General features: G+C 46.4%; 1 protein-coding gene across 1 annotated transcript; it reads right to left on the bottom strand.

Moving 5' to 3' along the window:
• LOC109842284 (protein FAR1-RELATED SEQUENCE 5-like) lies at positions 23,017–24,553 on the bottom strand. Its single transcript, XM_020411180.1, has 2 exons — positions 24,118–24,553; positions 23,017–23,819 (listed from the first exon to the last, which is right to left on the bottom strand). Exons 1-2 carry the CDS (start codon positions 24,551–24,553, stop codon positions 23,017–23,019), a joined length of 1,239 nt encoding a protein of 412 aa, XP_020266769.1.

The following is a 26,158-nucleotide window of genomic DNA, read 5'->3' on the forward strand; positions in this document are numbered from 1 at the left end:
TGGCTGGTGCATGTATATCTCCTCTTCTAGATTTTCGTGAAGAAACGCCGTCTTCACGTCTAACTGCTCAAGATGAAGATCTTCAATTGCTACAATACTCATCACGATCCTGATAGTATTTAGCTTTACCACGGGAGCAAAAATATCGGTGTAGTTAATTTCTTCCTTCTGCTGAAAACCTTTGACAACTAGCCGGGCTTTATATCTTCTGGAACCATCCTGCTCCTCTTTCACCTGGTACACCCATTTATTGTGGAGTGCCTTCTTACCCGTGGGCAACTCATCTAGTTCCCACGTCTGGTTTGAGATGAGAGACTTCATCTCATCTTTCATGGCAAGCTCCCACTTGCTCGCATCTCCACACTGACAAGCTTCATCAAAGCTTTCAGGCTCCCCATCATCTGTCAACAACAGATAGTTCATGTATCTCCTGTTGGGTACAGGAGGACGAGAAGATCTTCTTAATATCGGAGCTGGTGCGTCGAGCTCCTGCACACCATCTTGTCCAACAGGCTCTTCTTGCTGAGGACCCTCTGCATTGGGTTCTTCCGAGAGGTTACGCGGCACATCATCTGCATCTACGAATATTGACTCGCTCTCTGAGTTATCTGTCTTGTGCATGTCCTTGTACATCACCTTCTCGTTGAATATCACATCTCTGCTCCTGATCACCTTCTTGTTTTCATTGTCCCAAATGCGGTAGCCGAACTCATCTTCACCATAGCCGATGAGAGTGCATTTCTTTGATTTGGGATCAAGCTTATTCCTGCCTTGATCACTAATATGCACGTAGGCTACACAACCGAAAACTTTAAGATGTGAGAGTTTTACCTCCTTTCCGCACCATACCTCCTCTGGTATTCTGTGCTCCAATGGAACCGATGGACCTCGGTTTATTAAGTAAGCTGATGTGTTGACCGCTTCTGCCCAGAACTGCTTTAGTAGGCCTGACTGTACCCGAATACTTCTGGCTCTCTCTGTCAACGTTCGGTTCATCCGCTCAGCTACACCATTTTACTGAGGCGTACCGGGCACGGTTCTCTCCATTCTGATCCCGTGCTCATAGCAGAACTTCTTGAATCCGATGTCTTCATACTCACCGCCATTGTCGGTCCTGAGCTTCTTTATTCTCAGACCGGTCTCATTCTCGATCATAGCTTTCCATCTCCTGAAAGCCTCAAATACTTCTGACTTATGCTTCAGAAAGTAGACCCACACTTTCCGAGAGTGATCATCGATAAAAGTCACGAAGTAGTGTTTCCCACCAATGGAAGCGGTGGTGGTTGGTCCCCAAACATCCGAGTGAACAAGCTCTAGCTTCTCTCTCCTCGGGGTTCTGCCACTTGTCTGAAAGCTGACTCTCTTCTGCTTTCCAAGTATACATTCTTCACACATATCCATCTCCACTGACTGCAGTCCTGTGAGTTTTCCCTTTGTGTGCATGATTTTTATCCCCTTCTCACTCATATGACCGAGTCTCTGGTGCCACAGCTTTGAAGTCTCATTGCCTGCTGCAACTGAGATCGAACAACGTGCACCTGCTGTCATATACAGGGTACCAGCCTTCCTGCCTCGGGCAATCGTCATTGCGCCCTTTGAGATCTTCCAATCATCTCCATGGAAGGTCGTGGTGTATCCTTCGCCAGCCAACTGGCCTACGGATATTAAATTCTTTCTCAGGTCGGGAATATGCCTGACATCCTTCAACTCCCATACAGACCCGTTCAACTTAATTTTTACCACGCCTTTGCCCACAATAGCACATGGTTGATCATCACCAAGATATATGTATCCAAGATTTCCGGGGGTATACTTCTCGAAGAATTCTTTCTGAGAGGTAGCATGGAACGACGCTCCTGAATCTAACACCCAAGATTCCTCCTTGCTCTCCAAAGAGCATATCAATGCGTCGTCTCCTCCTGAAGTGGAGGTGACATTCACCTCTGCCTTCGCCTCCTTCTCCTTCTGTGCACTCTTGCACTGATTCTTGTAATGCCCAGTCTTTCCACAATTACAACACTCGATAGCCTTCGAGCTGTTGTTTGGATTCCTTGACTTGGACCTCCTATCATTTGATCTACCTCTGAAGTTTGTTTTTCCTCGTCCGTTTCCTCTGGTTGAATTTCTACCTCTTGACTCTGTATGCAATACTGAGGAGGTTGTAGCTTCACCCGTCTCTCTCCGTCGGATCTCCTCACTGAGAACCAAATCACGAACGTCGTCGAACTTTAACTTTTTCTTTCCCGATGAGCTACTCACTGTCGTGACTGTAGCGTTCCAACTCTCTGGTAGGGAAGACAAAGGTATCAACGTACGAACTTCCTCATCAAACTCAATCTCAACTGAACTCAATTGGGTTGTAACCGTATTAAGTTCATTGAGGTGTTGTGCTACTGATGCGCCTTCCGCCATTTTCAGATTGAATAACCGCCACATCAAATGAACTTTGTTCGCGGCTGATGGCTTCTCATACATATTTGAGAGAGCTGCCATAAGACCCGCCGTGGTCTTCTCCTTCGCTATGTTGAACGCAACATTACGAGTCAATGTCAATCTGATAACTCTGAGGGCTTGTCTATATAGAAGGTTCCACTCATCTGCCTTCATAGAATCCGGCTTCTTCCCCGATAATGGTTGATACAAATTTTTCTGATACAGATAATCCTCTATCTGTATTTTCCAGAATCCGAAATCTGTTCCATCAAATTTCTCAAGTCTCATTTTTGCCTCATCTGCGGCCATAGCTCCCACTTGAATCTGACTTCCTCTAGATCGTTTCACGCTCTGATACCAGTTGTTGGGAATTTAACGCCGAAATCCCTAATGCAACGGAAATGCAGAATAGAAAAAAGTACACCAAGATTTACGAGGTTCGGCAAATGCCTACGTCCTCGGGAGCCACACAGTCAATTTCTTATTCATCAAACAAGAAATTACAATTGAAGAGCAAATCCCAAACTGAGATTTCTCAAATGAACACTGTAGCTACAGTTAACACCCACAATAAATACCCTCTTCTGGTTTCTCTCTCTTCTTAAATATCCCCCTTCAAACACTGTTGAATGAAAGCTGGGATTGAAAATCGCTGCTGCGATTTTGGGGATGAACGCTGCTGCGTTAAGAGGATTCGCCGCCAGAAGAAAACGAAGGGGAAAAAGCCTCGAAACCCTAGGGATTGGGGTTTGCTTTTATAGGCGAATCGCTGACAGGCTGGCGACAGCCTGTCGCCAGCGGTTGCTCGGACGCGAGTGTGGGAGCGCCAAACGCTGAGGTCGGTTGCCCGAAGAACGCGATGGTCGGCATCGTCTGGACGCGAGGGTCGAAGGCCAAACACGAGGTTCGATGCCAAACGCGGGTCGTCGAGCTGCTGAAACGCGAGGGTCAGGTGCGCGTTCGAGGGTCGCGTCTCGCTCGAGGGTCGCGTCTTCGACTGCGGGGCTCGAGCTCGCCTGGGGGGTTCGCCGTCGACTTCGCCAGCGTCATCTCCGAGCTCGTCGGAGCTCCTCGTCGCCGGCGGAGGTTGGTTTCCACCCCCAATTCTAACAGAATTTCACTTGCTATTTGCTATAAAGCTAACGTGGAAACAACTTTTGCTTACATTTCGCTAAACTCTAGTTTCTACAAAATTAATTTTGCTATATAACCCAAAATCACAATTTTATGCCCACAAACAGATACATATACATGATTATTACGTTGAAAACATCACATTAGAAATTGATGATAGTTCTGTTTAAAAAACAATGATGATAATTTGATTCATGAGGATTTTCTCTAATTTACCCTTTATCTAGTCAATACGTAATATCTAAAATTACTGTAGTTCATTCTGATAGAACTAATATCATGTTTCTTATATGGTCTGTTTGGATGGAGGGTAGAGAGGGGGAAGGAAAGAGAAATCTAATTTTAATCTTGTTTGGGGGTTCCATTTAGGAGGGTAGAGGAGGGAAATGGGTGGAAATTTGAGCCAAATTCTTACATCCCAAATTAGGGTGTAATTAGGCCTGTCCATCCGGACCGACCCGGCCCTGCTCGGCCCGAAAATCCGGGCCCGGCCCGGGCAAAACCGGAGCCCGGGCCCGGGCCCCTTTTTTTTTAATTTCTTTTATCAAATTTTTTAAATTTTATTTAAATTTAAAATTATAAAAAAAGACAAAAAAATAATAGAAAACAATAATTTTATTAATCACTTAAAATAACATAAATTACAAATAAAAAATTATAAAAATGAATTCTTTATTAATAATTAATAAATCATTTACAAATTACAAGTATAAATTTATTTTGGAATTCATCGCATCACAATAGATAAGTATATCCCAACTAGGTTTTTTTTTGATAAAAAAATACTAAAAATTAGTTTAATATTATTATATTTTATATAATTATGTATTAGTATATACTTCTAAATTATTATGTAACTATATATTATATATACATATATTATATGTAAATATATTGTATATATTTATAAGTTATAATTTAAGAGAGAGAGAGAATCGCATAAGTAACCCTGTAGCCGTTGCTCGTTGGGCCAATGGGGAAGTAACCGTTGTAATATACCATACTTATATACTAAAAGACCACATTACCTCTCCCCAAAACCACTCGAAAATAGAAACGAGTGAAGACAAAAAGATGAAAGACTTGGAGAGCAAAATCAATGCATTGATGAATGCTCAAGAGGTAAAAAGGTCAGGTATACCGTGTCCATATCCGAGGGAGTGGGAATCCATTCCATATCCGGCAAAGTTTAATCTCATTAACTTTACGCCGTTTGATGGAAAGGGTTCCCCTACCCAACATTTAATCTACTTCAAGTCTCATTTAGGAATTATTTCCGGAAATGAGCCCCTCATGGTGCGGTCATTCGTCGGCACTCTTCGCGGAGCTGCCTTCGACTGGTACCGCCGTCTCAAGCCCGGAAGTATCAACGGCTGGGATGACATGGAGGACATGTTCTTGACCAATTTCTTTGATGATGACACCGAGGTTTCGATCGGCACGCTGTTCGATGAAAAACAGAAGAATGGCGAGACGGTTGAAAACTTCGTGAAGAGATTCCGGAACAAAGCTATGAATTGCAGGGACCCGGTCAGCGAGGAATTCATCCTCGAAACTTGCCACAACAATTTAACATTGGACATCCTTGAAGCCATGGGAACGGCACCGCCAACGACCTGGAAAGACTTGAAGGTGAGAGGGGAAAGAGCCGAGCGACTCCTCAAAAGGAAGAAGGCTGAAAGGGGCCAAATACCAAACAGTGTCCCACAACAGAAGAACTTTACCCCTAGGGGTAAGGGGAAAACACAAGCAAATGCTGTAGATGCGAATCAAGTGTTTGAGGTGCAAGCACAGCCGCAACAGCCACAGCAGCAACAGAGGGCGCCTCAACAATCGAGATGGCAACAACAGCCCCAAAGGCAAAAGGCCGCGGAGCCGAGGTTCCCAAAGACCTACTCGTTCAAGGAGGATGAAATCCCGGGTATCTTCAAATACCTCGTTCAGAACAACAAGATCAAGTTGCCACCGATTCAGGATCAAGAAGATGCCAAGAGGGTCAACGATCCGAAATACTGTGCATTCCACCGAGCGGTGCACCATCCCACCAAGGTATGCTACGCTCTCAAAGATAAGATTCAGGCCCTAATCGATGTTGGGGTTATCACCATGAAGCAGCCCAAAGAGAAGAAAGTGGGTGCAAACATGGTATCCATTAGTTTCGGGACTGTTCCCTCGAGTTGGTTCCAACACGAGCCGGTGATCAATGCAGCAGTGAAGACGGTGAATGATGATCCTCACCAACAGCGCCAGAAAGGGCTCGTGCCACACACAACCCCAAATGGTGAGATTCTGTGGGTTCATCCGGACTTGATCACAGATGAGCAATGGACCGGATCATCATCAAAAAGAAAGTCAAAAGGAAAAGGGAAATCTTGTTATGGAGCTTCTGCCATTCCAGGAGAAGAGGACGACAAAATCCCAACCTTTCCACTGTCTGAAGACGAACAGGAGGTCTTTGCAACCCGAAGCGGGAACGAGTATCACTACAAGTACCCAGACGCTTCCGAGCAATTGGGCACCAAAACCCCTCCTTCCAAAACGTTGGCAGAATTAGGAATCTCAGCAATTCCCCCAACACCCGCATCTGCGGAGAAAGTCCAGCAAAAGGAGAAGGGGAAAGAGCCTCCGCGGCAAGAAGCCCAGAACCCGAGGCAGTCTCGATTCAATCATCCGATTGGTAGAGACAAACCGGGAAATACGAGCTCACCGCCTCATTTCGACATCATGGCGCAGTTGGCCAACATCCCAGCTCGCATAACTCTATACGAGCTGTTGCGCCTTTCAAAGGACACAAGGAAAGCGCTGCAAGAAGCCTTAAGTGACTCTGAAGCTTTTCTGACTCGGATCAAGCCATCTCCAGAAGGACCAGAGCCGTCAGTTCAACAATGCAACCTGGCGGCGCAACACTTTCCCTGCATCTCCTTCACTAAAGAAGATATGCAGACGAAGAATTCAAAGCATGACCGACCGTTGTACTTTACCGGTCACATTGGCTCCAGCGTTGTCAACCGGATCCAAGTCGATCCGGGTTCCGCTGTTAGCATCATGCCATTCCGATTGATGCATCATCTCGGAATCCCGACTAGCAAATTAGCATCCACTGGCACTACGATTTATGGATTCAACACCAGCGGGTCTAGGCCCTTGGGGAAGATCCGAGTCAAGTGCCAGATTGGGGATTTGAGGTCGGAGGTCACTTGTTATGTGATTGACGCGGAAACATCCTATAACTTACTGTTGGGTCGACCTTGGATCCACGGTAACCTTATAGTCCCGTCAACTCTACATCAGTGTCTCAAATATGTAGACACAAACAATGAAGTCAAGACGGTGGTCGCGGATAAGCAACCGTTTAAGGGATTGGAGAATTACTTCACCGATTCCCTTTTATACGGCGCTGAATCCGATACTGAACCATCGGCCCAAGGAACGGACAGCGGAGATGAAGCTGATACCGAACCAGGGCTTGATTATGATGGTGGTTTTGTTCTTAATGACATTGTACCCATTGTAATCAATCTTGACGATGATGAATCATCGGAGAATAGTTGTAACTGGCAACTTGCCGAAGAACTATCAATAAACGATGATTTAGAGTATTTGATGTGTCTGGATGACGTCACTAAAGAGCTTTGTGATAATCCTGACCTACATATGCCTCTTCAGTCATTTTGTCTGACGAAAAAGCAGGTACAAGATCCATGCGGAGCGACGCTTGTCATCCCCGCGGGAAAATGGAGTGGAAAAGAAGTCGTCTACGGCAAAGGAAAAGAAGATCCGACACCCGATCACTTCTTAGAGGAAGAAGAAGACGAAGATAAACCTGCTCCTCATCTATTCAGATATGACGCAAAAGCGCGCGATATGATGGAAAAGTATGGGTATGACTTCACACTCGGAGAAGGTCTTTTCTTTGGTCGAGGCCCACGAGTTCCACCTCGAATGGCCTATGTACCGAAGGGAAAACCCGACGATTATTATCGCTATAAAAGAGGTCTCGGCTACGTCTCCTCGTCCGACGACGAATGTTGCTGGCAAATCATTGATCAGATCGCTAACAAGGCTAGAAACGGGTACTCTTCCGACTCTTCGGCTGGGGGTTCCGACACTAGCCTTGGCGAGACGTTCAAAAGGTTGATGTCAAATATGGTCACGGTCGATCCTACCGCAATAGAGGAAGACGACCAGATGCCAACATGGGAAGATCCTTGGGTTCACCACCTAAACATGCAGTATGGTGATAGGTTCGAGCAAAGAGAGCCTCCTACCGAAGATCAAGTACTCCAGGTGAATATGGGAACTGAGGAAAATCCTAAACCGATATTCATTAGCGATAGTCTTCTACCCGATGAGAAAGAAGAGTTAATCTCTCTTATCAAGGAGTACATTGACGTGTTCGCCTGGAATTATGAAGACATGCCAGGACTCGACCCGAACGTAGCAGTACATCGTCTCAATATCAAGATGGATGCCAAACCAGTCAAACAACAACAAAGACGGTTTCGTCCGCAAATGATGGAGGCGATCGAATCCGAGGTCAAGAAGCTTATTGACTCGGGCTTCGTTCGAGAGGAGCAACATCCAGAATGGCTAGCCAATATTGTCCCAGTCCTTAAGAAGAACGGGAAAGTCAGGATTTGTATCGACTTTCGGGATCTCAACACTGCTTGCCCAAAAGATGATTTTCCCCTCCCCATCACGGATGTCATCATCGACAATACGTGTGGGTTCGAGAGGATGTCTTTCATGGATGGTTTCTCTGGTTATAACCAGATAAAGATGCATCCGGATGATGAAAAGCACACCGCATTCAGAACGCCCCTCGGTGTCTTCTGTTACACAGTTATGCCCTTCGGCTTAAAGAACGCAGGTGCTACATATCAACGAGCTATGTCAAAGATCTTTCAGGATCATCTCCGAAAGACTGTTGAATGCTACGTAGATGATCTGGTCGTGAAAAGTCGTGATAAAAAGGATCACATCAAAGACTTAAAGACCATGTTCGACTTAATGCGAGCCCATCAGTTGAAGATGAATCCTACCAAGTCTTTCCTCGGAATGTCGAGTGGAAAATTCCTGGGATTCGTCGTCACCACCAAAGGTATCCACATCGATCCTGATAAGGTAAAGGCGATCAATGAATTACAACCTCCGAGAAACCTCAGGGAGCTCAGAGGATTGCAGGGGCGATTGGCTTATATCCGTCGGTTCATTTCGAACCTCTCAGGAAAATGCCAGCCATTCTCCAAGCTCGCAAAGAAGGGCGTATCATTTGTATGGGATGAAGCTTGTCAGAAAGCGTTCGAGAGCATTAAAGAATATCTCTCAAAACCTCCCGTACTCGTTGCACCGAAATCGGGCAAACCGTTCTTGATTTATGTCAAGGCGACGAGCCATTCATTAAGTGCATTGCTTGCACAAGATGACGATAACGGTCACGAGCAGGCGGTGTATTATTTAAGCCGAACCATGGTGGGCGCGGAATCTCGGTACCCCATGATCGAGAGAGAATGCCTCGCTCTGGTGTTCGCCATCCAAAAGATGCGGCATTACTTGGTCGGACAGACCATCTATGTCATCTCCAAGGTTAACCCAGTCCGGGTGTTCATGACTCAACCAGCTTCCATGAGTTGGCGGTTGGCAAAATGGGCTTTACTCTTGTCCCAATACGATCTGCACTTCAAACAACAGAAGTCAGTGAAAGGGCAAGCCATCTGTGATCTCCTGGCAGCTAATCCAACTACGGATCCTGCCGAGATATACGACGACCTACCTGATGAAACTCACGAAGTCAACGCAACTTCGCACCAACAAGTGTGGCGTTTGTACTTCGATGGCGCCTCTCGAGCAGCTCTTGTCACAGATACTCCTGGACGTTCTAAGGTCTCCTCCGGGGTTGGAGTGGTCTTAGTTTCCCCAGGAAAACATGTGATGCCCCGAGCCTACTCACTAACCAAGCCGTGCTCGAATAATGTGGCAGAGTATAACGCATTGATTATCGGACTCAACTTCGCTAAGGAGCTGGGGGTTGAGTATCTCGAAGCCTTCGGCGATTCTCAACTGATAGTCAAGCAGGTTCAAGGAGAATATGAAGTTCGAAGCCAAGATCTCATTCCATACCATAAGATGGCAGTGGAGATAGCGGAATCATTTGAAGGATTCTTCATCGAACATATTCCACGGCTACAGAATACCTATGCAGATGCGTTGGCCGCATTGGCCGTGTCACTAGCGCAGCCTCCCGAAACAGAGCAATTTGTTACGGTAAGAACTCACCAACTCCTAGTGCCGCTTTACAGTGAAGATGCCGAGGAAGAAGAAGTTCAAGAGGTACACGCTACTCAAATCGAGTTCGAACCACGAGATTGGCGTTTCCCCATCATTGACTACGTCCTGCATGGAATCTTGCCAGAAGATGTGAAGGAAAGAGAGTCAATCCGGCGAAGAGCACCCAGATTCTACTACAATACAGAGAATCGAACGCTATACCGCAGGGGGTACGATGGGCTGATATTGCGTTGCCTATCAACCAAAGAAGCCCAAGAAGTGCTTAGAGAGGCACATGAAGGGGAGTGTGGCGCGCACGAGCCTGGCCCCAAGCTTTATGATCGCATCAGAAGAATGGGATATTTCTGGCCTCACATGATGAGCGAAGCAATCACATATGCCCGGAAGTGTCATGCGTGTCAAGTACATGCGAATTATATGCACCAACCTCCGGAGCATCTGCATCCCTCGGTAACATCTTGGCCGTTCGAGACTTGGGGAATGGACATTGTTGGTCCTATAAATCCCCCTTCGATCAAAGGCGACCGGTTCATCCTGGCGATTACCGATTACTTCTCCAAATGGGCTGAAGCAATTCCACTCAGAGAAGTTAAGACGAGCAACGTCATTGGATTCATCAAGCACCACATCATTTACAGGCATGGTGTTCCAAGACGAATCATACATGACAATGGTCCTCAGTTTGTCAGCAACGCCTTCATAAGGTTCTGCGAAAAATTCAAAATTCAGGACATCTCATCAACGGCTTATAATCCCACAGCAAATGGATTAGCTGAAGCCTTCAACAAGACTATCATAAAACTTTTGTCAAAGCTTGTGAAAAGTAACAAGCGAGATTGGGATGACAAGCTCGGTGCAGCACTATGGGCCTATCGTACCACGGTACGTACACCAACCGGTGCAACCCCGTATTCATTAGTATATGGATGTGAAGCCGTTCTCCCTTTGGAAGTTCAAATTCCATCTCTTCGGATCGCCCTTACAACCCAAATGACGACCGAAGAACAGCATCAAAAGCGCCTCGAAGAACTCGAGATGCTCGATGAAAAGCGCCTGGAGGCTCAACAGCATATCGAGTTCTACCAAGCCAGAATTTCTCGAGCCTTCGACAAAAAGGTTCGACAAAGGAGTTTTAAGGAAGGGGATTTGGTCTTAACTGAAAGACATCCTATGAACCTGAGCTCCAAGAAGAAGGGCAAGTTCGAGCCCAAATGGGAAGGACCGTTCGTAGTAGAAACAGTCTACTCAAACGGCGCCTATCGCCTAGTCACCAAAGATGGTGATCGGCTGATGATGCCAATAAATGGCAAATTCCTGAAGAGGTACTATCCTTAGCACCTTTCAGAAGGAGCTGATGTATCGGGAAGTTCCCGGAAGAATACCACATTGGGGTATTCTTAGGGATAACCTGGTCGGTATAAGAGAGATGAACAAGAAGTCCACATTCGAACCCCGAATGTTCTAGTTTGTCAGACTCTAACCCTCATCAGATGAGATCCAATCATTCGAGGGATTAATTTTCCCTCACAAAACTTTCATTGGTGTTCGATTACTCATAGTCTTCGCCACACATTCCCACTTGGTCAAACCTTACGACAGTTAGGACCAAAGCCAAAGTCCCCTCTCGATTCCTTCAACGAACGAGAGGTCCACAAATCGGGCGGTCAAACTTTCACGTAGTTGTGATCGTTCCAAATTTCTCACTTGGTCAAACCTTACGACAGTTAGGACCAAAGCCAAAGTCCCCTCTCGATTCCTTCAACGAACGAGAGGTCCACAAATCGGGCGGTCAAACTTTCACGTAGTTGTGATCGTTCCAAATTTCCCACTTGGTCAAACCTTACGACAGTTAGGACCAAAGCCAAAGTCCCCTCTCGATTCCTTCAACGAACGAGAGGTCCACAAATCGGGCGGTCAAACTTTCACGTAGTTGTGATCGTTCCAAATTTCCCACTTGGTCAAACCTTACGACAGTTAGGACCAAAGCCAAAGTCCCCTCTCGATTCCTTCAACGAACGAGAGGTCCACAAATCGGGCGGTCAAACTTTCACGTAGTTGTGATCGTTCCAAATTTCCCACTTGGTCAAACCTTACGACAGTTAGGACCAAAGCCAAAGTCCCCTCTCGATTCCTTCAACGAACGAGAGGTCCACAAATCGGGCGGTCAAACTTTCACGTAGTTGTGATCGTTCCAAATTTCCCACTTGGTCAAACCTTACGACAGTTAGGACCAAAGCCAAAGTCCCCTCTCGATTCCTTCAATGAACGAGAGGTCCACTTTCAAACTCCCGAATGACCAAACCTTACGACAGTTAGGGTCATCTCGAACCCTCGCTTAGTCACAACTTACCCTGGTCGAGACTAAGACCGAGTCATCTTTTGTTCAAATGACCAAACCTTACGACAGTTAGGGTCGTTTGAACTTTCCGATTCTCGGAGTGGAGATCCCACTTCTAGTTTCATCCTGCGGATTCTGGAGGTGGAGATCCCACCTCGAGTTTCCCTCTTTTGCTGGAGATAGAATATAAAATTCTTCCTCTCCAGTTCTGAAGATAGAATATAAAATTCTTCCTCTTCAGAGTCAAATGACCAAACCTTACGACAGTTAGGGTCGTTTGAGCCTTTCGGATTCTGGGGGTGTGCCACCTCGAGTTTCCTTTCCAGCTGAAGATAGAATATAAAATTCTTCCTCTTCAGAGTCAAATGACCAAACCTTACGACAGTTAGGGTCGTTTGAACTTTCCGATTCTCGGAGTGGAGATCCCACTTCTAGTTTCATCCTGCGGATTCTGGAGGTGGAGATCCCACCTCGAGTTTCCCTCTTTTGCTGGAGATAGAATATAAAATTCTTCCTCTCCAGTTCTGAAGATAGAATATAAAATTCTTCCTCTTCAGAGTCAAATGACCAAACCTTACGACAGTTAGGGTCGTTTGAGCCTTTCGGATTCTGGGGGTGTGCCACCTCGAGTTTCCTTTCCAGCTGAAGATAGAATATAAAATTCTTCCTCTTCAGAGTCAAATGACCAAACCTTACGACAGTTAGGGTCGTTTGAGCCTTTCGGATTCTGGGGGTGTGCCACCTCGAGTTTCCTTTCCAGCTGAAGATAGAATATAAAATTCTTCCTCTTTAGCACCGGGAGATAGAATATAAAATTCTTCCTCTCCTCGGACCTTTCCGATGCTCGGAGTGGCGACCCCACTCCCAGTTCATCATTCCGGGTGCTCGGAGTGGAGATCCCATTCCCAGTTCATCCTTCCAGATACTGGGGGTGGGGAATCCCACCTCTAGTTTCCTTTCCACCGGGAGATAGAATATAAAATTCTTCCTCTCCTCGGACCTTTCCGATGCTCGGAGTGGCGACCCCACTCCCAGTTCATCATTCCGGGTGCTCGGAGTGGAGATCCCATTCCCAGTTCATCCTTCCAGATACTGGGGGTGGGGAATCCCACCTCAAGTTTCCTTTCCAGCGGGAGATAGAATATAAAATTCTTCCTCTCCTATTTTGACACAACTTTCAACTTCCAATCCGCGCACTTGGTGCATGGGGAATTTTATCCCGAATCCTAAGTAGGGATAAGTCAACTCCTAACACGTGTTGCCGGGTAGCCTATTCCCGTGACAAGGGCAAAGTCTACGTATTCGAAGTCGTAGCATTAAGTCTAAGGGAGTTCATTCCTTTAGCACAACGTTACATGCGGAACGGATTTCGACAATCCGCATGCTAGCCCGATTCAAACGGTAATCGGTAAAGGCGTATCAAACCCGTTGAAGGCTGGGGGTTTGCCAAAAAACCCCAAAGTCAACGCCTAACACGCGTTGCCGGGTAGTCTATTCCCGTAAGAAAGACGAAGTCTATGTATTCAAAGTCATAGCATCAAATCTAAGAAAAGCAATTTTCTTAGCACAACGTTCATGCTAGCCCGATTCAAACGGTGATCGGTAAAGGCACCTCAAACCCGTTGATGGCTGGGGGTTTGCCAAAAATCCCATAAATCTGTCATTCGGAAGAGATACAGAGAAAACACAAAAGAAGCAAATGCGGATTTTCTATTAATAAATCAAGTCAAAAGCATACAACAAAAGCTCGTTAGTCCGAAGGCAACCGACGGCTAAGAATATGAGACTCTAAACCAGAGAGCCTGTCCATATAGTCCTGCTCGAACTCCGCCTGCAGGCTAGCTCGGACAGAATCTTCGGAACTGTTGAGAACCTCTGCGGCTTCGTGTCGTAGCTTCATCAACCCCTCCTGCACAGTCTCTCCTGAGTGGATCCCAGCTTCTCGAGTGCCTCCTCACGAGAACGCTCTAGTCCAAGCAGGTCATCTGCAATAAGAACAGCAGATTCCTCAGCGCGCTTCAAAGCCTCTCTCAACCTAGCCACCTCCTCGTGGTTCGAGTCCGAAGAACGGAGTAGCTCAGCTCTATCCGCATCTTGCCTCGCCACGACGGTCATCAGCTGCGCAATGGTACTCTCATGTGACTGAAGCTCGCACCCGATGGAGGATCTCAAGTCACGCCACTGTGCCATCCTAAGCTCCAACTGAGAAGACACGAAAGACTCTAACTCCAGGGCAGCGAAATCGGCAGTAAAGGAATCAGCCAAGTCCGGGTATCCCTCTTCCCTCATCATCGTCATGTGGCGAGAGAAAGAACGCCGGAACTGATCAAAACCGCCTCCTCGGTGAAGAAGCTTCTCGATCAAGCCATTATAGAAGGCGGTGAAGAAACTGAGGTCCGTACGGAAAGCCTCTCTGTCAGGATCAGTATCGACTAAAAGGCTACGGACACGTTCGTGCAAAGAAGATCGAGATCCTACAAGCAACGACTTGGAGGCTCAGTAGATTATTGACTACGATGAGAAAGATCAAAAGGCAAGTTCGGAGCATACCGATGCCAACGGACGTCCCCTCAGGTTGAGGTCCAACGGGCTCTGAGACAGTAGCAGAAGAAGGTATATCAGAACCTGCAGGTGGATTGCCCATACCACTCGGCAAAGGCGGGGAGGCACCATTACTATGAAGGCTTTCAGTCCCGAGAACTGTAGTGGTATCAGGCCCAGCGCCCGGTCCTACAGTGACACTCCTACGTTAACCAAATGGAAAAGTAAAGAGAATCGGGACAAGAAAATCGTATGCATACCTGCATTCCCCCCGTCCTCAGATACAGCCGGGATGCCAAGAGTCATAAGAGTATCGGCCCAAGCGGCTGGGCCTATGATGGCACTCTCTTATTAGTCAAAATGAAAATTTAGACCAATAAGAAGGATTGGGATAGTACAGTCATCTGCATACCTGTAGATCCTTCACCCGTAGGCATTTGAGGGATGCCAGGAGTCATATGAGAATCAGTCCTAGTGGCTGGTCCTATGATCGCACTCATATATTAGTCAAAAGTCAGATGAACATAGGAAAGTACAATATCCCTGAATCGTATGCATACCTGCAAGCCCGTCACTCTGAGGCAGACTGGATATGCCAGGGATAGATATCGAGCTAACTCCAATGGTTGACGCTGCGATAATAATTCATTCATTAGTCAGATAGAAGATCAGGCAAGAGGAGAAGAAGCAGATATGTACCGGTAGATGAATCGTTCCTGAAGAATGGTCTCTCGGTCCCTCTGGAAGTCTGCTCAGCCAGCATGTCAGCTAATAAGCCGGCATCCGGCTTTGAGGAGCTTGGTCCCTCCATCGCAACATCTGCAGGGTAACCTGAATGTTGAAAGATGAGGAAAGCTCGAGAAGATACTTTCAGCAAAAACGAGAAGTCTTCCTTCCCCATGCTTGAGGAAAATGACATTGAATGTGGATATACCTGAATAAGGGACTGTGGGCTCGACATTATTCATCTGTTCGAGGTCAATGTTCAGATCGATGCCCAGAGACCCGTCATGAAGGGCGTCGCACATCTGTCGCACAAAGCAATCCATGTTATCAGGCCCAGGAGACACCGGACCCGGTGGGATTTCGCCCTCTTCGAAGAACCCTGAAGCACGAAACATGGTTACAAATCACAAAAGGTAAACAACCTTGAAGCAAGAGCAATTGAATGTTACCTCCCCCTCCATCGGCGGTGCTCCCTAAGTCCACTCCACAGGGACGCTGACCGTCATGGGACTTATGGGCGGTCTTCTTCCTCTTCGGGGCACCAACCCTCCGAGGACCAAAGGGTCGAACATGCGCAGGCCTATCACACGTTTCAACGTGTGTAGGAGCTGGTGGCTCATGATCATTGGCTGCCCTACCTAAAGTGACAATAGCCATTTCAATGAAAAAGAGCTGTCATTTATGAAAAAGGAAAATTAAAAGAGACAGGACAAACCGGTATCGAGATCCCCTCTGCCGGTATCTGCATCCACATACTCTTCCTCGGAGGTCTCGTCATCGTCACCCGTAGGGAGAAGTTCTTCTTCGTCTGAGACAAGAGATTGGACATGCTCTTTTCTCCGCTTCTGAGCAAGCTCAGCCCTGCGACCAGCCATCATAGCAGCCCGGACCACGTACTCGGACTGTAACTCTGAGAGGCTCTTAACACTGAGGGATTCATAGGCGGAAAGGAACCACTTGCAGCTGAGGAAAGTGGTCAGCGGCTTACGCCTATATGAAGGGAGAGCAAAGTGGGCTCCAGTGCAGCCCACCATCGTCCACAACCACGCTCGTACGCCATCAATCAGTCCTCCCTCAATCTGAAGGCTACGGCTCGGATTCCCAACATACAGTTGGTCGTAACCGAACTGGCGAGCAAAGCGGCAAGGGAGATAAGGCTCTATGTAGCACTGGTTCTTCACCCGGAGGACAAGATATCCAACACGGATGTTCACTAGCCACCGGAAACAACCAGCATCGAGAATAGTCCGATCGCTTCTGGGTTTCTCCTCATCAACCAGCGCATCGCCATAGCGACCTGAAAAATGAGGGAAACACTTAAAGAATTCCCAACTCTTGCGGACTCGAAGCTCTTGCTGCACATCACTAAACTTGTTCCCGAGCCATCTGCTCTTCTCCAACAGCTGTATGAAGGGGACGGGGATGTCAACAACACTGGGCGCTGACATCAAGTCAGGACGGTGAAGAACGAACCACGCCATCAGATATGCATAAGGGAGCTCAACCTTCGGACAAACAAGCTCAGCTGATGGTGCAGAGCCCATATGTGTGAAACTACTGACCAGACCCCTGAGCCCGCAATGGATGCTAGCAACCATTGCTGGGAGCAGGGAAAGCTCTCTCCCGTAGGCTAGCTGAACTGCAGGGAAGAGCACCTCGATGGGTAGAGCGTCTGAAGACTGATGCGGGACGACACACTTCTTCAACCAAAGGGCGAGATAGCCTGCTAATAGAGTCCGGGGCCCAATGGACTTCTGGGCACGGCGGAGCAGATCTGATTGCCCGGTGGTCCACGGATATCAACGTCCCCGTCACAGGCCAAAGACCCACGCAAGCAAGAGATGACAAACAGCTCTTGCGTTTGTTTGAAAGGAGTTGCATTTCTTTTGTTTTCATTGTGTACTGGTCTTATAAAAAGGCTATCTTTTTGTTTCATTGTAACGATCAAAGTTGTAATGAATGCAGCAATGAATACAGCAACTTTTTCCGCAAACAGTGCTTTTTGCTGCTGCTGCTGCTGCGGTTGCGCTTGCACCTCGAACGTTTGATTTGCGTTCACGGCGTTCGCATGCGCTTTTCCTTTACCCCTAGGGGTGAAGTTCGGTTGCGGAGCGTTATTTGCTATTTGGCCCCTTTCCGCCTTCTTCCTTTTGATGAATCGTTCGGCTCTTTCCCCTCGCACCTTCAGGTCCTTCCAGGTCTTTGATGGCGCCGTTCCCATAGATTCAAGGATATCCAAGGTGAGATTGTTGTGACAGGTCTCGAGGATGAAATCTTCGCTGACCGGGTCCCTGCAATTCATCGCTTTATTTCGAAACCTTTTCACAAAGTTTTCGACTGTCTCACCATTTTTCTGTTTCTCCTCAAACAGAGTGCTGATCGAGACCTCAGTGTCATCATCAAAGAAGTTCGTCAAGAACATGTCTTCCATGTCGTCCCAACTGCCAATGCTTCCCGGCTTGAGGCGACGATACCAATCGAAGGCCGCTCCGCGAAGAGTGCCAACGAATGACCGTACCATCAAGGGTTCGTTGCCGGAGATTGTTCCTAGGTGAGACTTGAAATAGATTAAATGTTGGGTAGGGGAACCCTTTCCATCAAACGGCGTAAAGTTAATGAGATTGAACTTTGCCGGATATGGAATTGATTCCCACTCCCTCGGATATGGACACGGTATACCTGACCTTTTTACCTCTTGAGCATTCATCAATGCATTGATTTTGCTCTCCAAGTCTTTCATCTTTTTGTCTTCACTCGTTTCTATCTTCGAGTGGTTTTGGGGAGAGGTAATGTGGTCTTCTTTGGCATTATCATCTACCGGACCACTTCCGTTGTCGTTGTTGACAGGGGGAATGATGACATTATTCCCTTCCCGTTCATTCTCTTCTTGGTTCTGATGATTGGGTCGAGTGGGCTCCTCTTGATGAGTGATGATTGGGTCGAGTGGGCTCTTCTTGACGATTTGTCAGGGTTGCGATCTGCTGGTCGTGCATCTCCCTCATCCGCTGTAGGGTCATCTCCATCTCGAATTTGAAAGCCTCTTTCTGCCGAGCTAGGGCATCCTCGAGCATCTTGTTCATCTGTTCGGCGTTGATCATGAGTACTTCACGGGGTTGCCCCTCGCTAGATACTGTGTTGTCCGAAGCGATCGCGGAGCCGGTATCTGATCCTTCGTCTTCCGATGGTGATCTCGTCCGAATTCTACCATAAGTCCCTCGTGTAATGGTTCCGGACTGCAGGTGAGTTAGATACCAGGGTACCAACGGAATTGACTCGGGATTGTCCCCTGTCGATGCTCCTTTGCTGGCCATGTTGATGGTGACCTTCGGGAATTCTCTGTCTTTGACTATCCTTCTTCTTCGCTGGAAACGCCTAGGCTTAGCTTCAGACGTTCCGGTGGAAATTCTGTCAAATACTGAAATTCTCCTTGGGGTTTGAGCACAAGAGCATTCTGACAGCACTGCCTTGATTATATTGGCGCACGGGGGCTAATGACTTGCCCAATGGAAGTGGAGGAAAAAACCTCCCGGCTACAACCGGCATTGGCATGAGCAAGAAGACTACCCGTGGGGAATTCAACTGCAATAAAATACAAAGATGGAGTCAGAAAATCCGTCTCATAAGTAGAATGATAGGCTCATTCACGGAATAATTGGAGAGACGATTTTGAGTGTCCTACACCGGAAGAACGGTATGCATCATCACGTGAACAACGTGGCAACATATACCGAACTACAAGGTGTAAGACAACACAAGAATCGCCCCAATATATCCGAAGACTTGAATTGGCTAAGCAAAACAAGTCCGAAACCTTAACCTCCGCGAAAGAGGTATCGGTTCTTCCTTAATGACCCGCTAAGGGATCAGTCAGGGATACAGAAATAGAGAATTCTCACCCCTGAAGGAAAAGTCTGCCGGGAAAGACGTCGTGGGAGCCTCCTCCTCACTGTGCTGCGAATGGGGATAACTCCCGGAAGATCGATGGTGACGAGGAGACATCGGAAATCTGCAGTGAAAAGCAATCTGTCAGGTACAATATGAATACACGAAATTTAAGAAAGGGAAATTAAGCACTTGGACTTAAAATCCTATAAATAAATAGGATTTTACAGTTAAAGTCTAATTAAACCTACCAATTTTGTGCCCGCAAAACAATGATCGTTTTCGCGGTGAATTTTGGTGAAATACCCAAAATACCCTTCGTGTTCAAGGCCAAAATTCAGGTCAAGGACATGCGTAACACGGGTCATGATCATCACATTCGATCATATAACACCCCGGTACCCCACAATTTTGGTTAAAGTTTGCAAATGAGCCCTTTTGCAGAATTTAGCCAATTTTACATAAAAGCCCCTTTAACAACTTTTGGTCCTCTTGCCTAAAATACCCCTTGAACTTTCGGCCAAATGAGCATGTAACCTAGATTCTAACTTCAGTCCTTTATTACATGGACACCACCCCAATTCTTTGGCCGAATTTGCAAATAAACCCCCAAAGTTTTCGGTCCCCCTATTTACACATAAAACCCTCAATAACCTTGATCCTATTGCATAAAGCACCCCCACATCCCTTCATCAAGTGGACATAAACCCAATACCCGAAATTTCAGTTCCACTTTTGCAAATAAACCCCCACGAAATTTCAGTCCCCTTTTGCAAATAAGCCCCCCAAAATTCGGCCATTTCACCTCTCTTGCACAAAACCCCCAAGAGCATATTTTCATACATAAACTCCTATCTACCAAGCATAAAGATGCAATCTTTAAAGCAAAATAAGAGGATTGAGGGGAGGATTTTACCCAAATCAAAGAAGCTTCTTCGGGCTTGGAAATGGAATTTGAAACCTAAGTTTAAGAGAGGAGGAGATTTCGGCAAATGGGTACCCGCCAAAATCCAACCTTGCCTTGAGGAATGATGTTCTTCAAATGGAGGGAGCTTGGGGAAGAAGAAGAACTTTCAAAACCGAATAAGAGGGGGGGGAGTTCGGTTTTTGGGGAGCTAAGTAGGAGGGGGAACTCTCTTTTGAATTTTGAAAAGAGGGGGAAAACAAAAGAAGTAATGGACCAAAACAAGGGAAAAAGAAACAAACCAAAAGGGGGAAAAAGACAAAAGAAAAAGATGAAGGGGAGAAGGGGTGTCTCGGCCCCAAAACCGAGACACCCTAGGAACGCGTTGCGACAAAAGTCAACGTTCGAGGATGAAAATCCACACCAATCAACGTTCGACGATTCAAAACCCTAAGGGTCAACGCCGGTCAACGCGTAACCCTAGGTCAACGCCAGTCAACGCGTTGCGACAAAAGTCAACGTTCGAGGATGAAAATCCACACCAATCAACGTTCGACGATTCAAAACCCTAAGGGTCAACGCCGGTCAACGCGTAACCCTAGGTCAACGCCAGTCAACGCGTTGCGACAAAAGTCAACGTTCGAGGATGAAAATCCACACCAATCAACGTTCGACGATTCAAAACCCTAAGGGTCAACGCCGGTCAACGCGTAACCCTAGGTCAACGCCAGTCAACGCGTTGCGACAAAAGTCAACGTTCGAGGATGAAAATCCACACCAATCAACGTTCGACGATTCAAAACCCTAAGGGTCAACGCCGGTCAACGCGTAACCCTAGGTCAACGCCAGTCAACGCGTTGCGACAAAAGTCAACGTTCGAGGATGAAAATCCACACCAATCAACGTTCGACGATTCAAAACCCTAAGGGTCAACGCCGGTCAACGCGTAACCCTAGGTCAACGCCAGTCAACGCGTTGCGACAAAAGTCAACGTTCGAGGATGAAAATCCACACCAATCAACGTTCGACGATTCAAAACCCTAAGGGTCAACGCCGGTCAACGCGTAACCCTAGGTCAACGCCAGTCAACGCGTTGCGACAAAAGTCAACGTTCGAGGATGAAAATCCACACCAATCAACGTTCGACGATTCAAAACCCTAAGGGTCAACGCCGGTCAACGCGTAACCCTAGGTCAACGCCAGTCAACGCGTTGCGACAAAAGTCAACGTTCGAGGATGAAAATCCACACCAATCAACGTTCGACGATTCAAAACCCTAAGGGTCAACGCCGGTCAACGCGTAACCCTAGGTCAACGCCAGTCAACGCGTTGCGACAAAAGTCAACGTTCGAGGATGAAAATCCACACCAATCAACGTTCGACGATTCAAAACCCTAAGGGTCAACGCCGGTCAACGCGTAACCCTAGGTCAACGCTACACGCCTTTTACCACCCCAAGGGGGTGTCCTCAGCCCCTACATACCTTTTACCACCCCAAGGGGGTGTCCTCAGCCCCTACACACCTTTTACCACCCCAAGGGGGTGTCCTCAGCCCCTACACACCTTTTACCACCCCAAGGGGGTGTCCTCAGCCCCTACACACCTTTTACCACCCCAAGGGGGTGTCCTCAGCCCCTACACGCCTTTTACCACCCCAAGGGGGTGTCCTCAGCCCCTACACGCCTTTTACCACCCCAAGGGGGGTGTCCTCAGCCCCTACACACCTTTTACCACCCCAAGGGGGTGTCCTCAGCCCCTACACACCTTTTACCACCCCAAGGGGGTGTCCTCAGCCCCTACATACCTTTTACCACCCCAAGGGGGTGTCCTCAGCCCCTACATACCTTTTACCACCCCAAGGGGGTGTCCTCAGCCCCTACACGCCTTTTACCACCCCAAGGGGGTGTCCTCAGCCCCTACACGCCTTTTACCACCCCAAGGGGGTGTCCTCAGCCCCTACACACCTTTTACCACCCCAAGGGGGTGTCCTCAGCCCCTACACACCTTTTACCACCCCAAGGGGGTGTCCTCACCTTTCCTCACCTTTTACCACCCCCCCTCTTGGTTTCCTATAAATAGGCCCCTTAGGCCTTCATTTCAAGGGGCTCCTGATTTTGCTCTTGATTTCTTTTGGTGGCCTTGGAGGATTTCTTGGAGAGAGCCTAGGCGAAGCCCTGCCGGAGTGAGGAGTGCTCGAGCCTTCTGCAGCAAAAAAGGGTCTTCTTCCTTCCCCCTTTTCTTTTCCTTAGTATTGCCCTTTAGCGGTGATACTAAGTAGAGCTGGTGTCTCGCTTTAGCCGAGATATAAGCTTCATAACTTCTAGATCCCACGCGGGTCGACGAAGTTCAGAGTTTCTAAATCCCCTCGCGGATAGACGAAACTCTGTCCGATTTTCTCGGAACGGATCTGACCTACCGGTGGTCCACGGATATTGACGTCCCCGTCACAGGCTAAAGACCCACGCAAGCGAGACCGCACCAAAACGGGATCTCGTGTTTATTTTCGATAAAGTTGTAATTTTTGTTTTATTGCACGAGGAGGTCTTATAAAAAGACCGACTTTTTTTATCGATTCTTGTTGTAACGATTGAAGTTGTAACAGATCCAAAAGCAATGAAAACAGCAACTTTTCCCGAAAACAGTTACGATGTCGAGCATGTATAGTCCAACGGTGAAGGATGTAATGGTCGGGTAATGAATCCATTTGCCTAGCCATCATTAGCGATAATCCACTTACAGACTTTGTATTCAACAATATCCCCATCTTTTCTCAATTCTTCACAAAACTCTGTACCAAATCCTTTGAATTCAGTTTAGAACACATCAAACATATTGCGTGTATACATTTCTCCAGCTTGGACTCAATTGGATGTCCAAGGAGCATGACCGGCTTTGTGTTCAGACTCTTAAAATCTTCATGGGCTTCACTAAAGCGACGATTAGTTACTGCTTTTTCATATTGCGTCACAAACTCGTGTAATTGAGTCTGTGAGTTAACATACCCATCAAAAAATGCATTAATACTTTCACTCCTTTGGCTCGATCTCATTCCAGCAAAAAAAGTGTCCTTCAGATAACACGGCACCCAGTGTTCTCTGCATTTGTAAACTGTTTGCAACCATCCCTCCCCTTCTTCATTTATATCAAACTTCTCTTTCATCTCAACCCAATATCCTTCACATTGTTCAATTGAAGAACTATTGCACCACAACCCCCAATACCTTTGAAACTGTTCACCATAACGAGATACCAAAGTAGGCAAATGATCAATAATATGCTTTTGCATGTGCCAATAGTAATAATGGTATCTTGTCGTTGGAAACACTGAGTGAATAGCATTACACATTACTCTATCCTGATCTGTTATAATAGCACCTGGTTCAATGCCATGCATGCATTTCAGCCATTCTTCAAATAACCAAACAAAGGTATCTTCCTGTTCATCGGCTAATAATGCACAACCAAGTAAAGTGGACTGCCTATGTTGATTTACACCAGTAAATGGAGCAAATGGAAGACTGAACTTATTAGTTCTGTATGTCACATCAAACACAAAGACTGAACTTATTAGTTCTGTATGTCACATCAAACACAATAACATCACTGAATTTCAAATAAGATGCTATTGATCTTCCATCGGCCCAGAAAACACTCCTCATTTGTCCACTACTGTCTACTTCTATTGCAAAATAAATTTCTGGATCATTCGCTGTCGCACTCTGAAAATGTCGAATGATAGATATGCATTCATGACCAATATTGTTGACTCTTTGGGTTCTGATATGATCAATGCATTGTTGTGATGTCACTAATTCACCTTCTCTTCCATTAGTTGCATTGATGACGTGAGAAATAGTGGAAGGAGGCATACCTTCTTCTCGCAGACAATCAATAAGTTTTTTACATCTTTGGGTTTTATGAAATTGTTGATGTGATCTGTGCATTTTTGCTTTGTCTGGACTACTCAACACATGATTTGTATGTTCTTCAACAAACCCTGTGACCTCCCACGATTTGTCCTCTAATATTTTCACTCGCATCATTGCCTTACATCCCACCCGGGTCTCTCGCCGAAGATGAATCTCCATCTTGTCTTTATTAAATTCATAGCCCTCCTTATCACAAACAAACTTTCTATCTACTACTTCTCTAGTCTTGCGAGAGTAATTCACCGTGCTCTTTCTTATTCCAAAACCCATCAACAATGCATATGAGTTATAATAGTTATAAGCTTCTTCATAACTATTAAACTTCATTCCCATAAGTGGTTTAGGAGCATTTACACTAGTTGAATTTGTTTCCTCCATTCCGAACTCTACTCTGGTTGAATTTGTTTCCCATTCCGAACTCCTATAAAGAAGAAAACCAATTCCAAACATTATGTTCAATGTTGCTTCAAAACTAAGGATGTAATGGTGAAAAATTAAAGTTTGATACAGAAAATATTGGTCATGATCATAATTATATATATATATATATATATATAAACACGGGTCAAACAATCCAAATCTACATAGATAACCAAAAATAGCATTAATTACACAAGTTTATTGAAGTATCATGGAGTTCAACAAACCAATTTACTAGCTAGTTCGCATTCAATGAAGCTTACAGATTTTGATATCCAATTCCGAAACGATAGCATGGGTGATGCAAACGAATTTAAAATCAAACGAAATTACTGCAGAGCTGCATGATGCAAACTAAATCATAACTCAATTCAATCGACACAAAAATGCTCATCTCGAAGTCAAGAAACGAACAGGAGGCCGAATCGGAAACAATGATAAAAAGTGTATAAAAACAATCGTGGAATCCGATTATAACGAGAACTCAGGAAGATTAAATATTAGAAAATAGAGGTATGAAAATACGCAATTCGGCTTAAATCAACTGATACCGTGGTCGGCTCGAGAGAGGGAAGGGGGGCTGGTGGTGGCGCACACAAAAAGGGGGGCTGGAGGCTCTCAAAAGGCAGAAAGGTGGCGGCTCAGAGGGGACTCGCGGCGGCTTCGATTTAGGGTGAGGACGAATGCATCTCGCGGCGGCCACGAAATGGGCGAGGACGGGGGGATCTCGCTCAGAGCTGGTCAGAGGGGACTCGCGGGGATCTCCTCTCTCGCGGCGGCCACGAAATGGGCGAGGACGGGGGGAAGCGGAGATCTCCTCTCTCGTGCTCAGATCTGGGAGAGGTTTGGGGGAGAAGCTTAGAGATTTGATCAGAGAGAGAGAGAGAGAGAGAGAGAGAGAGAGAGAGAGAGAGAGAGAGAGAAGGTCACGGAAATGGATTTGGTCATGGAGGGGATATAAATGCGGCTGGGTTTATTCTTGAAATAGTTCCTGCAGCGCACGAAATCTCTAAGCTGGCAGTGCATACACAGTTTTCTCATAGAGTAAAACTTCAAGCAACTTGGTAGTGATGTGACTTAATCTTGTCTCTATATCTACATTGCAGTTGGTGAATGGTGGTTGAGGCTCTATCTTTGAGGTGTGATGTAGGGGCAAGATTAGGCCACATTGCTACCAAGTTGCTTTAAGCAACGAGAAAAATAAAGAAACTTGGTACCAAGTTGCTCAAGAAACTTGATAGTGATGTGACCTAATCTTATCGCTACATCTACATTAGAGTTGGTGAATGATGGTTGAGACTCTATCTTTGAGGTGTGATGTAGGGGTAAGATTGGCCACATCACTACCAAGTTTCTTTAAGTAAATTGGTAGTGATGTGTCATAATCTTGTCCCTACATCTACATTGGAATTAGTGAAGGGTGATTGAGGCTCTATCTTCGAGGTGTGATGTATGGGCAAGATTAGGCCACATCACTACCAAGTTGCTTTAAACAACTTGGTACCAATGTTCTCCATTTCTCTCTCTCTCTCTCTCTCTCTCTCTCTCTCTCTCTATATATAT

The sequence above is a fragment of the Asparagus officinalis genome, chromosome 5, assembly GCF_001876935.1.
Source record: "Asparagus officinalis chromosome 5, Aspof.V1, whole genome shotgun sequence".
In the NCBI taxonomy this organism is placed as follows: domain Eukaryota; kingdom Viridiplantae; phylum Streptophyta; class Magnoliopsida; order Asparagales; family Asparagaceae; genus Asparagus; species Asparagus officinalis.

Excerpts from the sequence above, each read along its gene's own strand:
- LOC109842284 (XM_020411180.1), bottom strand. The coding sequence starts at position 24,553 with ATGGAGGAAACAAATTCAACTAGTGTAAATGCTCCTAAACCACTTATG. Across the intron at positions 23,820-24,117 it reads TGATTGTCTGCGAGAAGAAG|AACTAATAAGTTCAGTCTTT; the intron begins GTATGCCTCCTT and ends TGTGACATACAG.